The sequence below is a fragment of the Embiotoca jacksoni genome, unplaced genomic scaffold (assembly GCF_022577435.1).
Source record: "Embiotoca jacksoni isolate LCO1_2020_lvr unplaced genomic scaffold, fEmbJac1.0.p SCAF_28, whole genome shotgun sequence".
Classification (NCBI taxonomy): Eukaryota; Metazoa; Chordata; class Actinopteri; family Embiotocidae; genus Embiotoca; species Embiotoca jacksoni.
The window spans coordinates 1,793,462-1,817,303 of NW_027185379.1; the positions used below are offsets into that span (position 1 = coordinate 1,793,462).

Genomic DNA, 23,842 nt, shown 5'->3' on the forward strand with positions numbered 1-23,842 from the left:
CACAAAAAAAAAAACATGGTAGTTTCATTCTTCTTCAAAACACAGTCAGTGGACCAAGAAACCAACAACCTGGTGAGAGGCAATTCCTGCAGGTGCATGTAGGCTAAGTATGAATCATGTATTTGCTTTTGATAGCAGCAGTTACTTTGAGTGGTTTTAGCAGCAGCCAGCACCAGGGAGGTGTCCCGTAAATGTCTTCCGCTGCTCCGAGGTATTGCGAGGGCTTTCTCCCGACACCAGGAATTGACAGTATTGTGCCATATCTGGCTTTCCAAGGTAAAACTTCATGTAGAGTCTTTGTTCATTTTAAAATACCTATAAGGCAATAAATGCCTTCACTTGAGGGGATGTCACCGAGGCTTATTTCTGCTACCCACACCACTAGAGGGAGCATTCATCTTAAAAACAAAAGCAGGTTTAACGAGTGCAACAACTGGATCCTCACTGAGGAACTTTGTAATGGTTCCCCTTCAGCATAAAGTGCCCGAGCCGAGTTCTCATGTGCTTCTACTGTCGATGATTGATTGAAATCATTCGTTTACTGCAAGATTGAGTCAATTAGAAACGCGATCTGGGATGGAAATGATGACTTGATAAATAGAAATAAAAAAATAAAAAAATAAATAAAAAAAATGGATTGATTGGTTGACTGATTCTCCAAGTTAAAGGGGAGGCAGGGTGCATTTTAGGTCTGCAAAGCGAAATTTAATTTCCGAGCGCTGACATCACTATCATCTGAATATAATGAATCATTTTAAGGGTTGTGGAAACTATCCGACCCTCAGACAGCTCAGAAGTCCAGTAGTCCGGTATGACATATCAGCACAGTGACATACGGATGCCCGTGTGGCCACTCTAATTATTGTCAGCGGCTGGGAGTGATATGGACTCGCAGAGAAATGCAACGTCCTGCCCTTCTCCATCTCGAATAGTGGGAGTCATGAACCGCTGCAAGGTGACGCGTCCTCTGATTTCAGCCGAAACTTCAACCTAAGACAAGCCGTGTTATTTATTTATTTTTTAATTTTTTTTTTTTTTATTATTATTCTCATCACCTGGACCTTCCGTCAAAGCTGCACCAGCTCTTTCCCCCTCCTGCTTTATCAAACAACGGCATCGGGACCGTCTTGCGCAGTGCTACGAGGGACGGAGCAAGCGGTGGCGGCGACGGCGGCGGCGGCGGCGGCCACTCCGGGGAATGTCGACCGGCCGTCAGCGCTGACATCGGCCCTCTTCTGGTCTCAGACAGCCGAGCGGGGGTAGAGTATCTCCGCGCACCGTCCCCCCCCCCCTCCAAGCCAGCCGAAAGCCTGCTAGCTGTTCGCACGTTTCCGAGCTCGTCTTCTTTTACGCGCGGACCCCCTCTCCTTCCTTCCTTCCTTCCTTCCTTCCCTCCCTCCCTCCTTCCTTCTCTTCCTTCCCACCGCTTTAACTTTTCTTTTTTAATGGGGAAGTCTTTTTCGGGGTCGTAACAAAAGTTCAAACCCCGGTGAATCCAGCGGCGTCGGTTTCGCCCGCAGATGTTCGCTGCGCTGCGGCGACGTCAGCTCGCCAGCGAGTAGCCTAGCGGAGACATGAATTAGCATGCTAAGTTAGCCCGTGGAGCTGGCTGGCGCAGCAAGTCTCTCCACTCGTGGAGCACCGGGGTTCACGCCGGGGGGGGGCACGCCGTCCTCCAGCTCTCCTCACGGGAACGCGGCGCTCGCTCAAAACTTCAGGCTCAACCGCACCTCGGGCTGTCGATCAAACCTTTTTTAGTCCAGATGTGTAAATTACCAATATTAGCTCGTCGGCTAGCTCATCTGGAAAGCCCCAAAAGCAGCTTTGGGATGATTTTTTTTTTTAATTTTTTTTTTAATTTGGGTGCTAAAACAGCTAAACGGTGTTCAGTGGGTGACACACACACACACACACACACACACACACTGCGTGGGCATGTGGAGACCTCCACCCCGTTAATAGTTAACTATCACCGTCTGCCACTTCCCCACATTGACGTGGAGAAAACCGGATCTGTGTTCTTTGAGAAGACTTTATTTTTGACAGCCTGCCCTGCTGCCACTCACTTTCACACGTGAAAGATGAATTGACATGTCGGCCCACCACTTTTACAGTCCTAGTTATTGTAATTTTAGAGTTAATTGCTGCCACGCAGCTTGTAAAAAAAAAAGTGGTGTATCATAATTGTTAAGAGCACAAACACGCGTTTTCCTGCCTAGTGTGTGTGTGTGTGTGTGTGTGTGTGTGTGAGTGTGTGTGTGTGTGTGTGTGTGTGTGTGTGTTGTGTGAGCCTAGTAAACTTAAGACATCCCATGACCGTGCCACTTCAGCCTGTTGAATATGGTTAAACAACGCTGCACTTTAACTGATTCACACACACAGAGAGAGAGCTACTACAGCTATTCTCTTATGGTAAACAACCTCTGTGTGTGTGTGTGTGTGCACTCTCTCTCTGCTGGCTGTGTGTGTGTGTGTGTGTGTCTACAATATCCTGGTGAGCTATATATAGCGCCTAACAGAGTTTGCAACTTGATCCGAATTGTCTTTCAGGGCTACAGTGCGCCGTGTGTTTCTTTCCACTGGAAGTGAATTATCTCTCTTGGCTCGGATCGTCTTTTTCTGTTTTAAGAAGGACCCTCCTCTCCTACCTGTAGGCTTTCGTTCGAACCCGTTTTGTGCCGTGCCGTTTGTTTTTAAATGTGTTTTGTCCCGAGGGGGCCCTGTAAATAAGGCTGCAGTGCGTAGTGACGGAAAGTTGTGCAGGACAATTAATCCGGTAGGTCAGGGATTAACAGACCAAATGTTGTTATTATTATTGTTATTATTTTCCATTTAATGCTCAGTCCCCGACAAACTAAAGTAACTAAAACAAGTTGAGAAGGCCCATGTATCCACGATTGTATAGCACAGGAAATTGTAAGCATGCATGTTTGGTTGACATATTCGAGGCATAAATAAAGAAAGGAGGTTTTGTCCAGAGTTGATTTGCATGAGCCGCTGCATGTCCACACAAACTGCTTCTGTGCAAGCGGACAGATTTGGTGAGCTGCTGACAAAGTGTTTCTTATCTGGTTAGGTGATCTGAGAACTTTGGGGTGAGTTACAGGGTGCACCTTTAAGGTGAGCTATGAAAGAATAATGTGATATTGAGAACGTTTCCACACGACATAATCTACTCCTATGCCTTAGCGCTGGACTCTGTAGGCCTCGGCCTAATCCCTAAAGAGAGAGCATTTGGGTTAAGCTTCTTTTTTTTATTATTTTTTATGACACTTGGTGATGCCCCAGCACTGTTGTGTATCTCTGCCTATCTGCGTGCTAATCTTTTTGCATGTTTTGCATGGAGTCCTGACGGTGCAAAGTAGTCTTGTCTGCCGGCTCTCAAAACTCTCAAATGACCTCAATGCGTTCAGTCACAGCAGCTGTACTGAGAGCCGTGTATTCAGGCTCTTAAACTGTACTTAATGATGCCATTTGAACTCTGCACCACATAACCACAGGGAGCTCTGTGACACGGGGAGCGTGCAGGTCTATGTCCAAGCACTACAGGTAGTCACTATTGTGAAACATCAGTTGACGATAAAATGGCATACAACTGATTGCAATTCATGATTTAACTGTCTTTTTCTCTTCATTTTATGCGACCGTTAAAGCAAGCCTGATAATTTAATAATACATATACACGCAATGAAGAAGATGAACCATTTATGGTACTGAACATGGGAACATATAAACAGCACCTCTGACCGCCACCTTTTTCGTTCAATACTTAGATTCTGTACACAGTATCATAGGTGCACAAAAAAGGGGATGTAAACATCAAATGTTTGCATAGTTTTTTGTTGTTGTTGTTGTTGTTGTTGTTTCAGCTACAGTTTTAGATCATGTAACAAGCTCATTGGATGCTTGTATTAAGATATTTCACAATGTCTTACCAAATGATGTGAAACCAAGAACATGTGAAATCTAATGAGCACAATCAGGTGTCACAGGAAGATAATTTTGATATTTTTGTATGTAATTTTAGTACAATTCAATAAGTTATCATCTGTTGGACTTTTGTTTGCAGGAAATTTGCCCGTGTTAAACCAGCTGACTCAAAGAGGAAAATAGATCAAAGTAAAGTTTCCAGACACAAAACCAACTGTTGGTGTGATCACAGGCTCAATGATTAGTGAACACACGTTCCTCCTTTACCACCAGCTCTGAACTCCAGTCCCATCTAACAAATTATTATAAATTAGCCGGCAAAGGTCAAACATGTACAAACACTCGGCCGACCGACAGGTAATTTCACACCTTGATTCCAGTAATTCCAAGTATACTAGTTTAATCCAGGTGAATTCTCCTCCTGGCTTTCTTTCATCTCTCTTTCATCCTGGGTTCCTGTCACCTTGCATCACTGCTTCATCCCAGCTGTAAATCCCAAGTAATGTCATTCTGGACGTTTCTCTCATTGTAGTCCTGCTGTACCCCAGTTTGCTTGTGTTTAGCTCAGGGTGTGTTTACACTACAGTTGGGGATACTGTTTATAGTTGGTTTAATGTTATTTTGGGAAGAAGAGGCTGTGTACATCCCTTAATATTCCCCAGAGGGACAACAGTTTGTTTTAGATCAAAAAGTCACGCAATCTGAAAAACAGTCACATGCAAAAAAACATTTGTGGAGTCTAATGCATTCTCCAACTCAGTTTTAATGGTGATGACCTTTGACCTGCAGGAAAACATTGTGCCTGGTTGCGTAGACTGGGAGATGGGTGTTCAGCGTGACACTGAATGGCTTCTGTCCATCAGTCTTCTGTTTTCCGGCTGCTTCTGTGCCCTAATGCTTTCCTTCTGTCAGTACTGATGCTGCAGTTCAGTCCTTTTTTTTTTTTTTTTTTGCTCCAGTTGGCTTCTTCTCAGAATGTGCTGGAAAGGATACAACCCTTGACCCTCTGTACAAAATGAGCCCAGTTACTTGACCGTTTCCCCAAGCTGAGGAAAACCTCAGCCAGCAGGCTTCTTACCACTTCATTTCCAATCTAAGGGGTCTTTATCACGGTTTGTTTGGAATAACCAACAGATCACTGCTCACATGTCCATGCTCAGATAGAAATCCGCCTGTCCAGCCAGTTCAGGCCATCAATTTAACGACTCAAGCAGGTGCAACATCCACCCCGACTATGGCACGTACAAACCAGAGGTGGTCGTAGCTTCACTCAATCAGTTAAACGGTTAGAAAAAAACAAAAAAAAACACATAATGGTCACATGATATTTGTATTTACTCTGAAAGTACTCACCAAAAAAACCTCGTGTGTAAAGACCTTTATTATGAAAGCATTCCTTTATCTCTGCAGTCAAATCTGAGGGAGAATAAATATTGAATTCTCCTTGAGAAATTAACTAATAACAAATGGGCAGGACTGATGTGAATTATTGGTACGTATTTCTTTTTATAAATTTTTGTTTGTATGTATATGAAAAAAAGCGGGGGGAAGATTATTATTTTGAATTTTTTTTTTAAAGGTCTTCAAAAAGGTATTTTTCTCTCTGTGGCCTCTCCTCGGTTGCAGACACTTTTCTCCTACTGATTAGCCTATATTTACTCATACCTGTGACATGGGGTGTTGCCATAGCAACGTGGCTGTCACCTGTATGTCCCACAGTGCACTGCAGTTTACCTCCAACTTGTACTATGAACAGACTAAGGATTGTCAGGCAGCTATGCAGATCACAGACCACGGAGTCAGTGGATTCCATTTTCCCAAATGTAAATGTACTATATCTTTTTTTAATTTATTTTTTTTATCTAAGTTTAAACATGATACTGTAGTGCTCTGGATTAATTTAATACTTTCTCATTTGGTTTGTTACCTGCTAGAAAGCCTTGCTGTGCCCATAGACCAATGGCCATACGTTATGTATGGAACTGTATTACTGTACAGTTGAATGTGGTCAATAATCCATGAACAGGGTTTTCCCGCCCGTTACAAATATAGTCTTCTCTCCACTTCAAAGACGAGGTTTGAATCTACTGCCCGTGTGCAAAGAGCATTCACATTGGCTGCATCCAAACTAAATAATTTCTCCAACATCAGTTGCTTTATTATCAGATGTGGGTGGTTAGTACTTTCCAATTAGATGACCTTAGTTGTCTATGGGGGAATTATATATGCATATATTTTAGTTTGTTTTGCAGGATTGCAACAGAAGCACTCAAATGTTGAATCTCCTCTGGAGCAAGTCTAAAGACTAATTTAGTGGATGCTGACACCAATAATCACTGAATATGTCCTGATGGCTGTCACTTGGAAGCAGTTTCACATTACTGGTCTCGCTTTGTTTTCCCTGAGTGAAAGTTGGCAGCGACTTGATGGCTGATTCAACAGCTTTAACCCTAGCAGAGCTCGCTTGTCATCATCCTTGTAGATTTTTCCAAAGTTGCATCGCTCGCAAATCAATCCCACTCCTACAATCGAATGGTCGCTGACGGGGCCATTTTGTGTTCGCCTTAAACTTTTAACTTTGCATTTTGTCTCTATAAAAACGCAGTGCAGGGATTTTAAGCCAGTGAAGAACGGCTCTCTGGAGATTTCAAATCTGGAGGATCAGTCAGGTTGTATTAGTATATTTGTTCAGGCTATTCTCACTGTGTTGTTGTTTTTTTTTCAAGTAGTGGAGTTTTTGTGTCAGAAGTAGTGGGATTTGAACCACAGGAGAGAGCGTGGCAGGACTCTCCTGTATTCTCTGCCCACAGGCCCTAAACTCAACTTCTCACACCACCAACTGGCCAGTTTTAGCCTTGTTATCTGTGTTGCTGCAGAAAAACCGAGAGTCCTCTCCTAAATTTAAGTTGTGTTCTTGAGCTGGCAATTGTCTGAGGGGGTTGTTAGCTGTATATGATCCGTGACTGTGGGTTCAGATGTTGTTATGTGTTCAGATGCACTAAAATTGCAGTTCTAGTCGTTTCGAAAGTAAGACACCGCCAGCCAAAACCAATGACTTAGAACTTTCTTCTATGTTGAACAGTTTGGAGAGATTGGACCATACATTGCTTTTTTTTTTCTCCTCTGATCATTTCCTCTATATTTTACATAAACCCAGTGCATCTCAATCAAACGATCAAATTTGTCCGAACCCCACAGATGGACTCGCCAGCAGAAACTCAAGTAAATATACTGCATCTCTAACAAGTGGAAAGCAGTCAGTGGTGATAAGGGTGACAATGTTGGTCTTGTCTGAAACCTTTCTTGTGTGTGCATGAAAGGAGTCGTTACACCAGCCACATAACCCATATCTGTAACATGGGTTTAACATAGAAGCAGGCCAGCAAGACCCCATCAGAGGTGTGTGAGAGGTTTTTGTTTTTCATTTCTTTTATATATATATATATATATATATATATATATATATATATATATATTCCTCATTTGAACTGGTTATGAGCTGTATGTTTGTGTTTTACATGTTCAGGAGCAAAGGTGTAGCGTGGTAACAGTTAGGAGTAGATGTCATTGGACTCATTTAGAAATCATTTAGGTCAGGTTACTGGAAAGGAGCTAGAAGATAAAGAAAGACAAGTGTGTGTATATGCTAATTGTCTCTCGTTTGTCATTACCTCGCCTGCCCTACACAGAAATCCCTGTGATATTCGTCCAGTAGTTCCCACAGTGTCATTAACATCATCCAATATCCACAGTCTGCAGCCTTCCAGCTGACAACCTCCACTGACATCGACGTTCGACATCCTGTTTTTCAGAATCAAAGTTAAACATCAAACAGCCTGAACCACCAGCTGAGACCTAATAAATGAGCCCGACATGGATGTTTGATGTGGCTGAGCCAATCGATCTACATTATTGGGGGGGACATTATTTTTTTTAAGAATAACCAGGTATACCATGCAAGGAAAGGTTTTGACTTGGTCCTTTAGAGGATTTGTTTTGTTAATGGTCATACATGTTGTATTAGCCATATTGGCCAAGTCCATTTTACAAATTTTCCTTCCCTCAGGCTAGATTTCGACTGGCGCCAAGTGCAAATCAAGTTTGTGAACCAGCTGATGTCAAAAACATCTTGACTTTGTATCAGTGTGGAACTATATGTGCTCCTGCGGCACTTGAATTCTTCATTCGTTAGTACAGTTAAAGACTTTGGCCTCTGTTTACTCGTGTTCATCCACAGCGCAGCACTGTGGCAGCTGGGTCTCCGACTTGGCTTCATATTTTGTTCTCTCCGTTGGCCCTGACTTCCCAGGGCCCTCTGCATCTATTAATACCAGCTCTGTGTGACCCACTGGGACTAAATAGGAGCTCAACCTCTCCTCTCGCACACACGCACAGAGCAGTTATAAAATACCGACCTGTAGTTGCCGTATTGTTGCCAGTAGGGGTTTCACACTAAAACCCTTGACAATCCAATCACTCAAAAGTTTTTCGCAAAATACACCAAACGACAACCCTGTAATACCAGCTGGAAAAAAAAACCAAATATAACATCAGTATTTTCCGTGCTCAAAAGCAAATTAATTTAAATCTTCTATTAGACCACGTCTTTACAGTACTGTTTGTTTCCGTTGATGCTGAAGGAATGTGGGGGCACATGCTTGTGTGTGTTGGCCTCCGTCATGTGTACTCATCATCATGGCCATAAATGAACAGGCTTTATACGTCAAGATCGTGTTGTGGACTCATTGAATTATTACCATAATTTGTTTGGAACAGTGACTGGATCCAAATGTTAAATTGAATTTGTTTCGCAGAGAACTGCAAATGTCAAAGCAGGAGTGGGAAATGAAGAACATTTTCTTCCATCCTACATCTGTTGACGAGGATAAGACCTATATAAATGTGTGACGCGCTGACATCTGCTTCGAGAGCAGCAGCAACCTCTTTCATCAAACTTGTGTCAATAAGACAGTGAAACAATGAATATGCAGACATGACCACAGCAATGTCAGCCCTCTTTTTCTTTTCTTTTTTTTGGCTTTCCTGAATTTACTTTACTGATTTGTTTGTGAGTGCATGAAAATAAATGGTAGCGAAACCAACAATTAGAACTATTTACAAAAGCTTTTGTAACTCAGACTCTGCAGAGAGCAATGCCAGTCATGGACAACATGTTGATTTGTCCACAAGACAGACAAACCTTTATGAGCAGCAACATTCTGTCGAGCAGATTTCGCAAATTGGGCATGACTGAGCATCTGCTGGGTCAATGGAGAGCTTAGAGAGCCAACAGTGTGTTGTTGGATGTGCCCATACTCCAAAAGCATTCAAACACATGTAGAGTGACTGGAGACCTGAAGATTTTGGATTATTGTGTTACTCACTATCAAAGTGTTAATGACCATAATCAACATCTGGATTATCTTAAATAGATCATTTATGTATATTTTAATGATTTCAGTGGGTACCATGAATCATTGAAAGTTATACATTTTCATAGGTTTTGGCTGGCATGCATGACTGTTAACTGTACACGCCTTCATTTACATTGTGTAACACAATAACTTTTTTTTGTTGCAGCCAAAGGCACCACCCTATAAGATATGTCTTGGTCCAGTCAAGCAGTGATGATCTCTTCTGTCTCAGTTGGAGACATCTTAGTTCAGAATTGGCTCCACTTTGATGCCCCCCCCCCCCCCCCCCCCCCCCACACACACACACACACACACACACACACAGACACACCTATAGAGTTAGTTACAACGAAGTCAGCAGGCTTCAATGGAGTGTTGGGGTCTGGTAATACCTGGGTACTCAAACATGGGAGCTGTTTAGAATATTTTATCCACCCTATTTACTTCGGTGAAAATATTAGAAACACCCCATTATGCGGCATAATTCAACAGCAATATAAATCACAGCCTACAAAATGACCTTCAACTTGAATCAACTTGCTCCTTAAAACAGTTTTAACAAAACCGGACATATTAACCTTCATGAAGGATTCATTCATTCTAAGCAGATCTAAATCACCTGGATAATTTGGCATTACGTATTAAACCTAACATTTTTGATTGTATGTACAAAATAGCACCTCGCCCTTGAGTTACTGTAATAATTTGTGCCATCGTTAAATGTATTTTCATTATCTGAGATGAATACAATTACGTTTGCCAGCATGGACTCCTGGGTAAACGTGTCCCTGTGTACATTGCAGCTGAAAAACCATAAACACGGTTGATCGTGGGCCGTCTGAACAGGTTTTACAGTTTTATGTGAATTTGGACCAAGATACAAAGACATTCATTGATTGCAAGCCGTACAATCAACTTACGCCATTTTTAACATCTTTTTATCGTGCATTATACATGACAGCAGATTGTTTCTGGTAATTAATGCACACAAGTTATTGATATGACAGTGCAGATTACGAAGACTTTCTTACAAATTTTACCCCCATTGGGCTCCATGTTGCTCCAATAAAAACCAAGAGCAGCTCTATTTTCTGTAGTTTATGTGCCAAATTTGATGGGATCTGGGTTTTACTAGGTCCTCCAGACAGCTCTGTGTAATGTATCTCTGTGCTGTATTGTTTTTTTTCTTGGCATCTGCACGTGCAGACCATCACTACAATGGACTGATAATCGGCTCTGGAGTCCTCTGTGACATTAAGCAGGCTTTCACCACACGTTTCTTCTGTTCTGATTTTATTTCGTCCCTGGAGGACTGTGGAGTTGGTTCAGCATCATTTAGCATCTCATCCACAAATTTGTCTGAGATCAAATACAGATTTTTACATCTTGTATCCGCCAGTGTTATTAGCTATAAGTTGCAGGACTCTTTAAGAGGCTGAACGTTTATAACCTTCATAGAGAAGTGTTGATAAATGCAGTTTTAATTTGGGTATTTATTAGCGCAGCAAACCTTCCAAAAATGACTTTCAATGGTATATCTATCAATTGTGATCGCTTAATCTGACGATAAAAAAAAAAAAATCGAATTATTTTCTCACTTATTGCAATGAGCCACTGATGTATTCTAGTCCTGCACTGATGTGGCCACACCTTGTCATAAATTATGTTCATTTTCTTTATCACCTGTGCACCTGCAGTTTAGAATCTCATCATTTAGAAAGCAGTGCATGTTTGAATAAATGGAAAAGTCAAAACACCACAGTAATTTAGCTGCAATTATTTTCCAGGCGTTTCAGAAATTATTCATACTCGTTCTTGATTATGTGTTTTCTGAGTAATTGGTCGGCTGCTCCTCAGTATGGGGGGGCCTTAATAAGTCAATGTCTGTATAAAGCAGAAATGTGTTACTAGTAGTTGCGAGTTAGGAGAATAACCAGCTAAACCAGCAAGCTGAAAAGTGCTTTTGTCCTGTAATGCCTTCAAAGACACTGATATTAATATTTAATTTACTCCATTTGTCTCCATCCCCTTGACACCCCTGTTGTTCTGTTCAGCTCTAAATGTTCAGTCATGATTTGGCAGCGTAGACTTCTGGGTGAGTGCATCCATTTGTGTATTGCAGCTCAGAAACAGTAAGTATTGTCAAGTCATGGACAGTCTCAACAACTCCCGGTCTCTGCATCCTTTTTTGCGCAGTTAAGCTCGGATCTTACGTTTCATTGTACTTTCCATTATCTGTTCTCACTTGCGGGAGGTTGAAGTTTATCCCAGTTTCTTTGAAAACGTTCACCTCTCGTGTCAGATGTCATTTTACTTCTATTCCTATCTATGTTATTGGTGAAAGAGCTTAAATGTAATTAGCATTTTCAACTTGCAGACACAAAAATACGAGAGCAACATCTTTTCTTGCCACTGAGAAAGTAGTTTAATCTGCCAGAAGAGAACTGCAGGAGACCCTGTTTGATAAGGAAAGCTGCAGTCTATGAGGCCAGATGGAGATTGCCAACCATAGCAACATGGACAGAAAAGCTAGACTGAAAATGAGTGTACAAACCTGCTTTGGCAGCAACTGGATAAGACATGAAGGAAAGGGAGATCGCCACCCTTAAGGGATATTAACTTTGATTTTACAGCCGTGATTTTATTAATTGGATAGCGGCCAGGTTGATTTGATTTAATGCATCATTCAAATGTCACCATAATTAGGTACTAATAATTTTTCAAGCATAGCTGCTAAATGTCTTGTTATGTTCGTGCGTTGGGGTCAGGATGTAATGAATGCAGATGACACCAATTAAGTTTCTGCCGGTACTCCAGGTGTGTCTAATTAGATGATGCCATGAACAAAAATCAGAGGTGATACAGATTCAGAATTGTCTTTCTCTTTTCTGTCTTACTGTGGAATATGCACCAATAAAAATGCTTTGCAGCATTGAATCATAGTGGATGTATTTTAGCTTTTCTCCTTAGTGCTGATCAAGAGAGGACATTTTATTGTAAAAGTGAGCAAATAATTACAAATTGATCTACATTTAGTACAAATATAGAGTCTACAGTAAAATACATGTGCTGACTGACCAAAGTCATCGGTGCATAATAAGTTAGAAACCAAAAATCTGTGTAATCAAGCTCTGACAGGTGAATTTAGGATTATTATTGGCTACCCTTTACCTTTTTAAATTACTTTGTTTGTACACTACATATTTTATACTCTTAAATGATAATTGATAACCAGGTTTTCTAAGTCACAGCACACATTATTGTTTATAGTTTTTGGTTGGGTTCTCTTGTCTGTAACGCAGTGAAGCACTTTGCAGTTGAGACTCTTTCAAAATCAAAAAAGCCAAATTGAGACTTGCTTTTTTTGGACTTGTGGCCGTAGAACAGTTCAGTTAAACATTAATGTGCCATCTAAAAATTGTTTAGTCATACCAGCGTTTTGTCTAAGTGTTATTCCAGAAGGTTAAGGACTAACATTTTGACGTACTTCAATTATTATATGAAGGGCAAACAGTTGTAAATTTCATCTACTGATATTTTGCTATTTAACAGAACCTAAAATCCACACAAATAAAAGCTCATCCACTCTAAGAAAGCTTAACTCGCTGTAAAGCTCCTTGTGACTTGATTGTTTAAATATAGACTCCATGCATTTGGCAAGGAGTGGAGATAATGGTTGCTGAGGCCAAACTCCATGTTTACAAAATGTTCAAGTGAGACACAAGATTCGCTTCAATGGCCATAGACTTTTTTTGGTGCCTGCTGCAACAAACCCCTTTTTCCATCTAAACTGGACCTGCTTATGACTTGTTATCTTGATTCCCTTGTCATCATGTCAGCTGTAGTAGAAATGGCTGTGTCTCCTTGACGTGCACTGGACTGGTATTCATTTCAGATAGGCCTATTTTTTTCATGAGAGAGAACTCAAAGGTCAGCGGTTCTCCATATGATTAGTTTCTCTCCCCTTTGTGTGGCACGAAGTAAGTGAGTCACACTTTGTCAACAGGAGCGACGTCTGACTGTCCCTGTTTGAGTTAATGAGTGATAAAGTCCTCAGCCGGTGAACAAAGCGGCTCTCTGTGCAGACTTTAGCTGGTGTTAGTTAATGACTAATTACAGCGGTGTGTTTACCAATACCTGTTAAGGTGAGCGAGTTGTACAGATGGTTCTTTTAGAGTGCAACAGCTGACCTCACTACGCCGTGTGCAGCGGTGGGATTGTGTCATCGTCCAAAAATGGAAAGTCAGGGAAATGTCTCCACAAGATCTGCTCTGTGTCAGCCAAATATCTGGGCTGGATGCTTATTTTAAACAGGCTCTGATGACTGTTTTGACCAACTATTGTGCACCAGCAACAGATGTGGAAGGGTCTTGTTGAGACTTGCAAACAGAAGAACTGTTTAATGCTTTGTGCAGCAGCAGCTTTTATGGATCGATTCCAAGAAAACTTGTGTACAGCTGGTTTGTGGACTCCTTGTAGACTTGTAGAAACACACCACAGTGGACACAGGCAGTTGGTGGTGTCAAAAGGACCTCAGTGTGCAACTATAGATTTTACCTCAGAATAAAGCTCCCTATATTGGAAAGTGTCACCCATTCATAATGCTGAGCTGGAATCCTGGTCAGTATAATTTTTGTTTTATTATTAACTTTTCTGGTAAAGCTGGGGGGGGGGTGGTGATGAGTTTTGGCCTGTTTTGTGCATCGAAACAGAGAATAAGTCTCTCTGAGTGAGGGAGAGGGAGACAGGCTTCGCTACAGACAAGTGTTGTGGAGTTTTTGCGGTTTGCAAAGTGTTTGGTAGGGGAGGGACCTTCGACACTGCTGATCTACTTCTGAGTTTCAGCTCCCTCCCCCAGCTCAAACTCAGTTTTGCTGGCGTTCCCTTAAAGGGACAGTTACCTCACAGTGTGTCTTCGGCCTTTCTCACTTATCAATCTTTTGGCTGCTTCTCTGTTTTTTCCATCTTTGCTCATGAAGTCATGTTGACCCACATACACTGAGATGGCACTGACTGTATAGAGTTGCTATCTGCCTCTGCTGATGACATTACTTTCATATTGTCCACCAGGTCATGTGTGGTCAGTGAAGCATCCTGGAAAGCAGCATGGCAGTGTTTCAACTGAGCATCTAGGTGAGATGAGGTGAGTGAACAGACAAAAAGATTGTTTTTAAAGAACTATTGCTGAAGCAGAGTGTGTTGCCGCTGCATGTGCATTGGTAAGATCTGTGTTGCTCACAGATCTTCTCTCGTTGGGAAATTGAATAAGCTTTTTTCAACATTAGGGCCCAAAGTAGAATTTTCCCCTGATAATCATTATTTTACTTTTCTCCATCAGTGTCGCCTGTAAGCAATGTGAGCCAACCTGACTTACAGGCACAGCAATCCTCCATATCAGACCTTCACCTCAATCACCAGCCATTCAAATGCACACTGACAATAAACTGGCCAATCATGGCAAGCAGATCACCAGTGACAGCCGATCCCAAATACCCAGTGTGAACCAGCAGGCTCAGCAGCAGCAGCAGGGAGCTGCTGCCCACCTGGGTTCAAAGGGCATTGGTGCCAGCAGCTATGGAGTCAAAACCAACCAGATTTCCCTCAGCAACCCTGGACTGAAGGCTGTCAGCCAATCGATGAGCAGCGTCGGAGGGATGCTGAAAACCAAATCCAAGCGGGAGCGGAGCGTCTCCATCGACTCTGGTGAATCAAGAAATGCCATTCCTCCAGTCCTGGAGACAGATGCCAAAGGAGGTAAGGCATTAATGTACAAATCAGTTCCCTCGGCATCTGGGACATATAAACAGTGTGAGTCTGTTCTAATTATGCAGAAGTTCACTTCCTTTATCTTTCTATCAGTCAAATCTTCACCCGAAATACCAGATTACGCGCATTCACCTCCTCCACAGCAGGAAGTGACTGTAAGGACTGAGAGGACAGAAGAACTTGTTTTCTCTCTTGCTGAAATGCCCTGACCTTTCACTGACATATGCTGTTGGATAGTTTGACGTGTTTTAGATTCAAAAAACATGTTGGTTTTCTGTAATGTTCAGAGGGAAAGACAGGTCACGAGGTTGTGAAAATTTAGTAACCTGAGCGAGGTTGTTATTAAAGCAGGATGTAATGAGCTTTTGTCAGCATCTCTGTAAATATTTGTGGTTCAGTATAGAGGGCTTGATTTCCATTCGTTGCTTATTTAAGTGTTCAGCTGCAGATGACAATATGTTTTGTGAAACTCATCTGGGCTTCCTGTACATGCCTTGAACCTCGTCTTTAAGCACCCATACACGCACTTGTGTTTCTATCACTTCTGGGGACATTACATTGACTTTTATGCATTACCTGGACGCTTACCCAAACCATCATTATTACTTGCCAAGCCCTAACCTTAGTCTATAACCTCATAACAAAGGTTCACCTTAACAGTTAATGATTAACATTGTGGGGACTTGCTTTTAGTTCCCAAATGGGAGGCACGTCCCCACAATGTGATTGTGTTAACATTTATGTCCTCACAACATGTTTGAAACACAAACACACAGAGTAAAACACTTACATGGAGAGGTGTGGTTTCAACACAAAGAGCAACCCGCTGGAAGAGGTAGAGAACGAAAGATAGGCTGGATCATTTGAAAGGAAAGCTCTTCTTGCTCCATTTAACCTCCCCCGTACACACACACACACACACACACACACACACACACACACACACACACACACACACACACACACACACACACACACACACACAACATGCTCCCTCCTGTCTGTCTCTTTTTCTCTGTAATTCCCCGTGATTATTTCTGTGCTGAAAAACAAAATTCCTCCTCTTTATTGGAAATCATTCCACCACCAAACCTTTACACCCCTGAAGAGAGTTGGTGAAAACTGGTCGTTGACATGGCTCAATTGCTGGCTTTCTTTCATAAACCTGTAACTACTGCTCACAAAAACAAGAGGTCAGCTCTTTCACACTGCCTCTCTGTGACAAGGCTGCTGTCCTCTCTCTGTGTTTTCATAGCAACTTTCTTCCTTACTGTACATTCACACACAGGCTTTGAGGTCTGTGGTTACTCAAGCTCATCTGATGTGTTAACTCACAAAGTCAGTTGATTAATAAACCTGAGAAAGCATTACTGATTTGTGATGTTGTCAGTGTACTCTTCTTTGCGGTCACCATTTACACTTTAAATCCATTAAGAAGTTAGAAGTCTGCTGTCATCATCTAGTTACCTTGTGGAAATGTGAAGGCCGCCACATATTTCTTGCAGCTGTTTAAACTCACTGAAACACAGCAGCAGTAGGCACACGCAAAATCATAATTGTGCCTTATGAGATAACAAAACATTTATTATGCAATGGGATTCCTATGCATGGCTATTTGTTACATACAGTACACTATAGCAGTACCTAGATGAGCAGAACAGCAAGTGATTTATTTTTTTTATATGAAGCCATTGTATCATTTTCCACCACCACTTATCCAGAACTGGCTCGTGCAGGCCCAGGTGCCCCAATCTCTTGCCACTTCCTCCCACTCTTCCAGGGGGATCTCGAGGCGTCCGTAGGCCAGAGGAGATACCTAATCCCTCTAGTATAGTGTTGGGTCTGCCCTGTGGTCTCCTCTGAGTTGGACCTGCCTGGTATACCTCCCTTGGGAGGTGTCCAGGTGGCATTCTGGTCAGACCCCCCAACTGCCTCAGCGGGCTCCATTATTAAAGTCCATTCATGGTGTTTATTTGAGTGTTTACTCATGTTTTGTTTTCTGCCCAGGCAAAGAGATACCCTCACTCCTCATTTAGAGGCTTCTATGACCATTTTTCCATATCGGTATAAGAATGAGTGCACAAACTACATGTGTACTTTCTGATCACAACAGCAAGAGCATTTCTGCGGAGATGATTCAAGCATGTGTGCGTGAACCCGTGTTTCACCTTTAAAGGCTTGCAGTGTTTAATAAAAAAAATGGTGTGTGGAAGTTGTTATCCAAACGTTTATGTGTGTGTGTGTGTGTGTGTGTGTGTGTGTGTGTGTGTGTGTGTGTGTATTCTTCTCTAGAGGGTGCTATGCGCAGTAAGCGGCGCTGTGTTCTGGAGAAGAAACAGCCATATAGTGGAGATGAATGGTGCTCCGGACCTGACACGGAGGAAGATGAAGACAAGCCGCACACTGCAGCCCACAGTGAGTCGTTCCTCCTGGACTCTCGAAGTAGGCCGATCCTCACTCACAATAGTGTTATTGTGACCACAACAGTGAAGGCAACATGAATTCTACATAAAGATCCCCTGCAGTGTCTCAGTCTTTCTCTGAATGCGACAGGTTAAAGCAGTAAATTATCAATTGCTGTGTCTGATCCTTCTCGCACACACTGAAAGGTAGATGTCATCCTGGAATGCCATCCCTTCTCACTGATATGACTTTACATGTGTTTTAGCTCCATCTAGTGTTTAGATGTCGGAGCCAAATGGATGCATTGCTATAACAAATTAATCAACGCTTCTACTTTGGAGAAATAAACCACCGTGCTGCTGATTGTTCTCAGGAGAGCGAGGGCTGGCAGGTCCTATCCAGGGACTGTCTGAACGCCTGTCTGCAGGACCCATGTCTGAACCTGGGGGTCCAGTAATGGGGTGTGGAGTGGGACCAGGGCTGAAAGCAGAACCACCTCCGCCTTCACAGCAAGTGGTATATGTTTTCACAACCAGCCTAGCCAACAGGTGAGAAATAATTACCAGCTCGACACGCAGGTGACAACTCACATCAGAAGTAGAGATGATATACATTATGAACAAGTTGATTTCTTTTTAGATTAGCTTCTTGGCTTGTCACTGCAGTGACCCATGAATCTGTATCTGTGCTCTATTTTTTTGACAGTGCTGCAGAGGCAGTCATGAAAGGGCAGACCGATTCCATCCTTCTCTTTCACCAGCAAAATGTTCCACACTCCAAGTTGGACCAGGTCAGACATTAAAATGAAAGAAAATGTCAGATTTTTGTTAAACCTGTGAAAACCACAGGGGAGTGAAAGTGTTTTTCCACAGTAAAGACCACAGGTGCAAACTACGTGGAAGGGATGATTTGTTTCGCTATTTTTGATCTCGCATACCTCTTTGTTCCTGTTTCTATTTGTCACATGTTAAGACCTCTATATATAGTATTGAAAAAGTGAAGTTCAGTATATGTTGTTTGGCAATTAGACATACTATATAATATGAGAACAAATACAAACAACTTATCCTACTAAAAATAATGATGAAGTGAATGACCCGTTGTCTAGTTGTGGTAGTAATAGCATTTTTAATAGCTTTTTCTCCTTTTGTCTGCCACAGGCCCACCCATCAGGAAAGCTTCCTAACCTGTCCGACAAGGTGAACTCCAGCAGCTCTCCACCCAGAGGCACCCCCAAATCCCAAAGTGGAACTCCACGGCCAGCTTCTGCAGGAGTTGGAGGTCCATTGCATTCTGCAGGGACGCCGTCATCAGCAGGACACTCTGACAATGAATCCTCTCAGACCAGACCTGTCAGATCTTCCAGCAGTAACTGCATTGTCACCCATCGGTCAGAGGGAGGCGGCACAGCCACACCTGCAGGCCCAGACAATGGAACTGGAGATGGGGATGTCACAGGGGGTATGGCTCTTCCTGTTGCTACGGTCTCTCCATCAGGAAGTCCCTCCATTTTATCTGCCCACCTACAGGGTGACACAGTCCAGAGGAGTGGCCCAGGGAAAACAGATGGTCTTTCCAAAGAGCAGCTGGAACACAGGGAGCGCTCTCTGCAGACACTGAGAGACATAGAGAGGCTGCTTCTACGCAGTGCAGCAGGGGGAGGCTCTGGAGACCCGGGAGGTTCCAACAACAATGCTCCTAATAACTCATCCAACCTGAACAATAACAACAATACTGACAGGAGTGGTATTCTCGAGGACAGTGACAATAGTACTAACAACTCTGGAAACTGCAGTACTGGTAATATGTTGTCGTCAGCCTTGGCTCCAATGGGAGGGATGAAGAAATATGAAGAACCCCTCCAGTCCATAATTTCTCAAACACAGTCTCTCGGTGGACCTGCTCTTGACAGTCCTCAAATGGACTCGCACCATAACCTACCACAACATCACCATCACCAGCTGTCTTCACCTGGGGATGACATGGGTCCATTACTTGGACCAGATGGGCTGACCCCAGAGCAAATGGCCTGGAGAAAACTTCAAGAAGAATACTACCAAGAGAAGAGACGACAACAGGACATACAACCTCCCACACATCCCCAGCACTTTAGAATGATGACTGAGATGGGCATGCAAGGTGGTCCTATGATGATGAGAGGACCTCCTCCTCCCTACCACAGCAAGCCTGGAGACCAGCAGTGGGGTCCTGCCAATATGATGGGAGGAGGAATGGGTGGAAATGAACGAATTATAGACATGCACCAAGAGGGGCCCCGTGGCCCACGGTTTCTCGGACAGATGCAGAGAAGGCCGCCGGGAGGAGGGGGTTTCCCTGGAAGTCCAGGGGGGGTTTTATCAATGGAGGGTCAAGGACCCCAAAGGCCCACCCGCCCGGGGATGATTTGGCTAGAAGATATGCCCAACAACATCAGTGGTGGAGGTCCCTTTCATGGCTGCTACCCTGGTGGGCCTCCTCAACACTTTCAAGGTGACCCAGAGCATCTGTTAACACGTGAGGAAATGTTTCGCATCATGGAGAAGCGGCATATGCAGGGTATTTCCAGGTTTGAACTTGAAAGATTAGCTAAACAACAGCAACAGGGCAACCTGGGCTCAAGAATTATGGATAATCTTGGGGGCCCAGACTTTCCCAATTTGGGAATGGGCCGGGGTCCACCCTCCGGTCGAGGTGATCCTATGGACTTTCCTGGTTCTCGGGAGATTATGGGTTCACCTGGAGGGGGTCCTCAGATGAGAGACTTGGTGGATTCTCCTATGGGGAGCAACCTCGCAATGAACATGAACCCACAAATGAATATTCAGCCACAACAGCAGATGATGCTATCTCAGAAGCTCAGAGGAGGTAATGTAGGAGGGGGGCCTTTAGGGGAGATGTTTTGCACTGGAGAGATTTCACGAATCAGGCCTTCACAGAATGGAAGAGGAGGAAATAAGGTAATGATCCCTGGACCTGATGGCCCCTTCCAGTTTCCCAATCAAGGTCCCTTCTCTGGAGGACAGGTGGAAGGACCCTATCATCAACAACTTGGCCCGGAGATGTTTGGGCCTGACCACCAAGGTCCTAATCAAATGGGAGGTACATCGCGGCTTAGTCATATGCCAATGACTGCAGGCCTCAGGGGGGCAGACCTTGGTCCTAGGCACGCTACTGACCTGTCAATCAATGTTCACCCCCTGAGCTCTCCTTCAGTGCCTCCTCCTCATCAGCTCAAATCTCCATCCTTGAACCAGGCGACATCTCCTCTTCTCCCCTCCCCTTCTGCTCCAGGACTGAAGTCACCATCACAGATATCCTCTGCTGGGCATCACCCCACTCTTCCCCCTGCATCTGGTGCTGGGACTCCTTCCTCTTCTTCTATGAAGTCACCCCAAATAATGGGGTCTTCCAACCTTGGGTTACACTCTCCATCTGCCTCTCCTGGAAGACTCAAGTCCCCAGCCATGGCTGTGGGCTCGCCAGGGTGGACGTCTCCTAAAACAGCAAATCCAAGTCCAGGTGGTCCAAACGGTGGGAAAGTAGTGGGCAATGGAGGAAGTAGTTCTACTGACACAGGTACACTCCAATCCAATATCAAAACAGACATCAGAGACCCCAGAATTGACACTTGATGATCAATAATTCTGTTTTCTGTATTGCTGTGACATTAATGATGTTTTATTGTTCTTTGCAGGCCAATCTCTTCCTCCTCGGAGTTCCAACTCTACCCCCCTTAGCCAGCCAGGATCCATGAATCCTAGTATGCCATTTACTTCCTCTCCTGATGCCCAACAATCTCAGAATCCCATATCTCTTATCATGTCTCAGATGTCCAAGTATGCCATGCCCAGTTCTACTCCCCTCTACCATGACGCAATCAAAACAATCGCCACCTCTGACGATGAGATGCTACCAGATCGACCTCTTCTATCTGGTGTCAGCATGGGAGGTATGAAAACAAGCACATATTGTGACACAGACAGAAAACACTGACACTACAGTTGTTCAGTATATAAAGAGAAAGCAGTTGAATGACATTGGTTCAGCGTGTCTTTTACAGATATTGCCATGCCTTCAGAGAAAGAATAATAGATGAAGTGTATTTCAACCCTGTCTATAAAAACTCTGCGTCAGCCTAAACCTTTTTATTGCAATAGTGTTTTTGAAAATATGATTAGAACCCCAATTAATATTTCCTGAATTGAGAAAAAAGTCATTTTATTTTTTCCAAATGTTCATAGTATGATTTTTCACTTGTCCTTGTTTTATCACCAGGAAACATGGGGAATCCCCAGGCATCACAGATACTGGTCTCCCAGGGCTCCATTGGTCCCCACAGTGATCCACAAAGCCCAATGGGTATTGTAAGCCAAGGTCAGCACCTGTCTCACGACGCCTCAGGACCTGTGCTTTCTTCCACAAACCAAATGGGCATGCCTGCCATGAATTCTGCCATGATGGGAGGGGCACCTGATGGAATGGGGCCCTGCAATGTTTCACCTATGTCTCAGAACCAGATGGCAGGTTTTCCTCGGATGCAGCCACCATCACATGGGCCCATGCACTCACCAATTGAAGGAATGTCACAGAATTTCTCTCAGTCTAATGAGGATATTCTGCCACATCAGCAATTACACTTGCTTAGCAAAGGTCTTCCTCACCAACGCCCCTCTCACCCATCGAACTCATTTCCCTCTCATCCCATGGTGGATGGGCCGGATCTAAGTGAAGTCATAAGACCCAGTCACACGGGGATCCCGGAGTTTGATCTCTCCCGCATCATTCCTTCTGATAAACCCAGTAGCACTCTGCAGTATTTCCCCAAGAGTGAGCTACATCAGAATCCACATCAGGGGCCACCACCTCAGCAACATACTCCACAGCAGCTTATTAAGCAGCTGTCTTCTTCTGGCCCTCCACATGGCAGTGGCCCTTCATCTAATCCCCATTTAGCAAGCCTACAGAATATGATGGCTGAACAGCAGCTGCCACTTCACCCCTCCCATGTGGGAATACGCCAAAGCATGGGCATTCCTCATGGGGGCTCTAGGGGTATGGTTTCTGGTGGGGGCATGGGCCCCATGATTCCCCCTGGACATATGATGGGAAGGACAGGCCTGGTGCCTCAGCAGCAACTCCAGCAACAGCAAGCCATGATGGCCAACAGCCTTCTCCACCATCCTTCTAATCCATACTCTGGCATAATGCCCTCTCAGCAGCACCCACATAATCTGATGGCACAGCAAAATATTATGATGATGCAGGCTAAACAGCGAAGCATGTCAATTCCAGGGGAACCCTTTGGACCCCAGGGCCCTCTAATGTCCCCTCAGGGTCCTATGATGGCCCCTCCCCACCCGCAGTCTGGTATGATGGGCCCACAGTCTCTCAGACAGCGGGGAATACCTCTGGACAGTCCTATTGGCTATGGCCCTGGAGGTATGGCTAATATGCCATTCTGATCCAGCTCAATGAACTGTAAAAAGAAGAAAAAAAAAAAGTGTGTTCACTAGGTTACCTTCCCATTGTGTCCAATTTTTTTCATTAATGTTATTCTTGTAGTTGTTTGAAAAAACGAGTTGTAAAAAAACAACAACCAATAAATCAGTGATAATCCTCAAATTTTGGATTAGTACTGATTTAAAAAATGGAATATTTACAAGCACTGTAACACTGTTCAATAACAAATTTGAAGCCATTTTCTAAAATACTGTAAAATGTGTATATTTCAAAGATGTGTGTATTTGTTGTGGGAACAGAGTGGCGGTCAGGAGAGGAGTGCCTCAAATTTCTATTTGTTTTAATATCTGATTTATTTTCTCCAACTACCAAACTGTTGTGCAAATGAATTATATATATATATACTTTTATATATGTATATATATATATGTATATATGTGTATATATATATATATATGTGTGTATATATATATATGTAGATATATATACTTATATATATATATATATATATATATATATATATATATATACTTATATATATAGATCTATATATATAGATCTATATATAGATAGATATATGCATATAGATACTTGCTGTATATAAGATGCAATTTGTGATTGTTTGCAGTTGTTCTGTATAACTGTGTTTTAATAGGGGTCTAAAAATAGAATAACAATCTAACATGGTTTTAGTTTTGGTTATTGTGTTGTCAATTATTGTGATTGATAACACTGACAAGCAGATGCTGTATAATATATGACATTTTTATTGAATTCAATAAGCAGTAGCTATAATAGAAGCAAAACAGATTTTGGCCAACAGTTACATTTTCTTCTTGACTGGGTAAATAAAACATTTTAAATGCAGT

General features: G+C 43.1%; 1 protein-coding gene across 3 annotated transcripts; it reads left to right on the forward strand.

Moving 5' to 3' along the window:
* Positions 1-772: 772 nt before the first annotated feature.
* Positions 773-23,840, forward strand: bcl9l (bcl9 like). Of its 3 annotated transcripts, XM_069161146.1 has the most exons (10): positions 773-955; positions 1,074-1,259; positions 14,415-14,487; positions 14,683-15,098; positions 17,403-17,525; positions 17,887-18,061; positions 18,219-18,303; positions 18,674-21,089; positions 21,208-21,462; positions 21,789-23,840. In XM_069161146.1, exons 4-10 carry the CDS (start codon positions 14,771-14,773, stop codon positions 22,973-22,975), a joined length of 4,569 nt encoding a protein of 1,522 aa, XP_069017247.1. In that variant the 5' UTR covers positions 773-955; positions 1,074-1,259; positions 14,415-14,487; positions 14,683-14,770; the 3' UTR covers positions 22,976-23,840. The 3 variants fall into 3 exon arrangements, with proteins under 3 accessions (XP_069017247.1, XP_069017248.1, XP_069017249.1); XM_069161147.1 differs by lacking the exon at positions 1,074-1,259; XM_069161148.1 differs by lacking the exons at positions 773-955; positions 1,074-1,259; positions 14,415-14,487 and having other exon boundaries at positions 15,016-15,098; positions 17,405-17,525.
* The last annotated feature ends 2 nt before the right edge of the window (positions 23,841-23,842 follow it).

Bases quoted from the DNA above. Each gene is read 5' to 3' on its own strand.
- bcl9l (XM_069161146.1), top strand. From the start codon at position 14,771: ATGCACACTGACAATAAACTGGCCAATCATGGCAAGCAGATCACCAGT. The intron at 17,526-17,886 runs GTGAGTCGTTCC...GATTGTTCTCAG, and splicing joins GCCGCACACTGCAGCCCACA to GAGAGCGAGGGCTGGCAGGT. The intron at 21,090-21,207 runs GTACACTCCAAT...TGTTCTTTGCAG, and splicing joins AAGTAGTTCTACTGACACAG to GCCAATCTCTTCCTCCTCGG.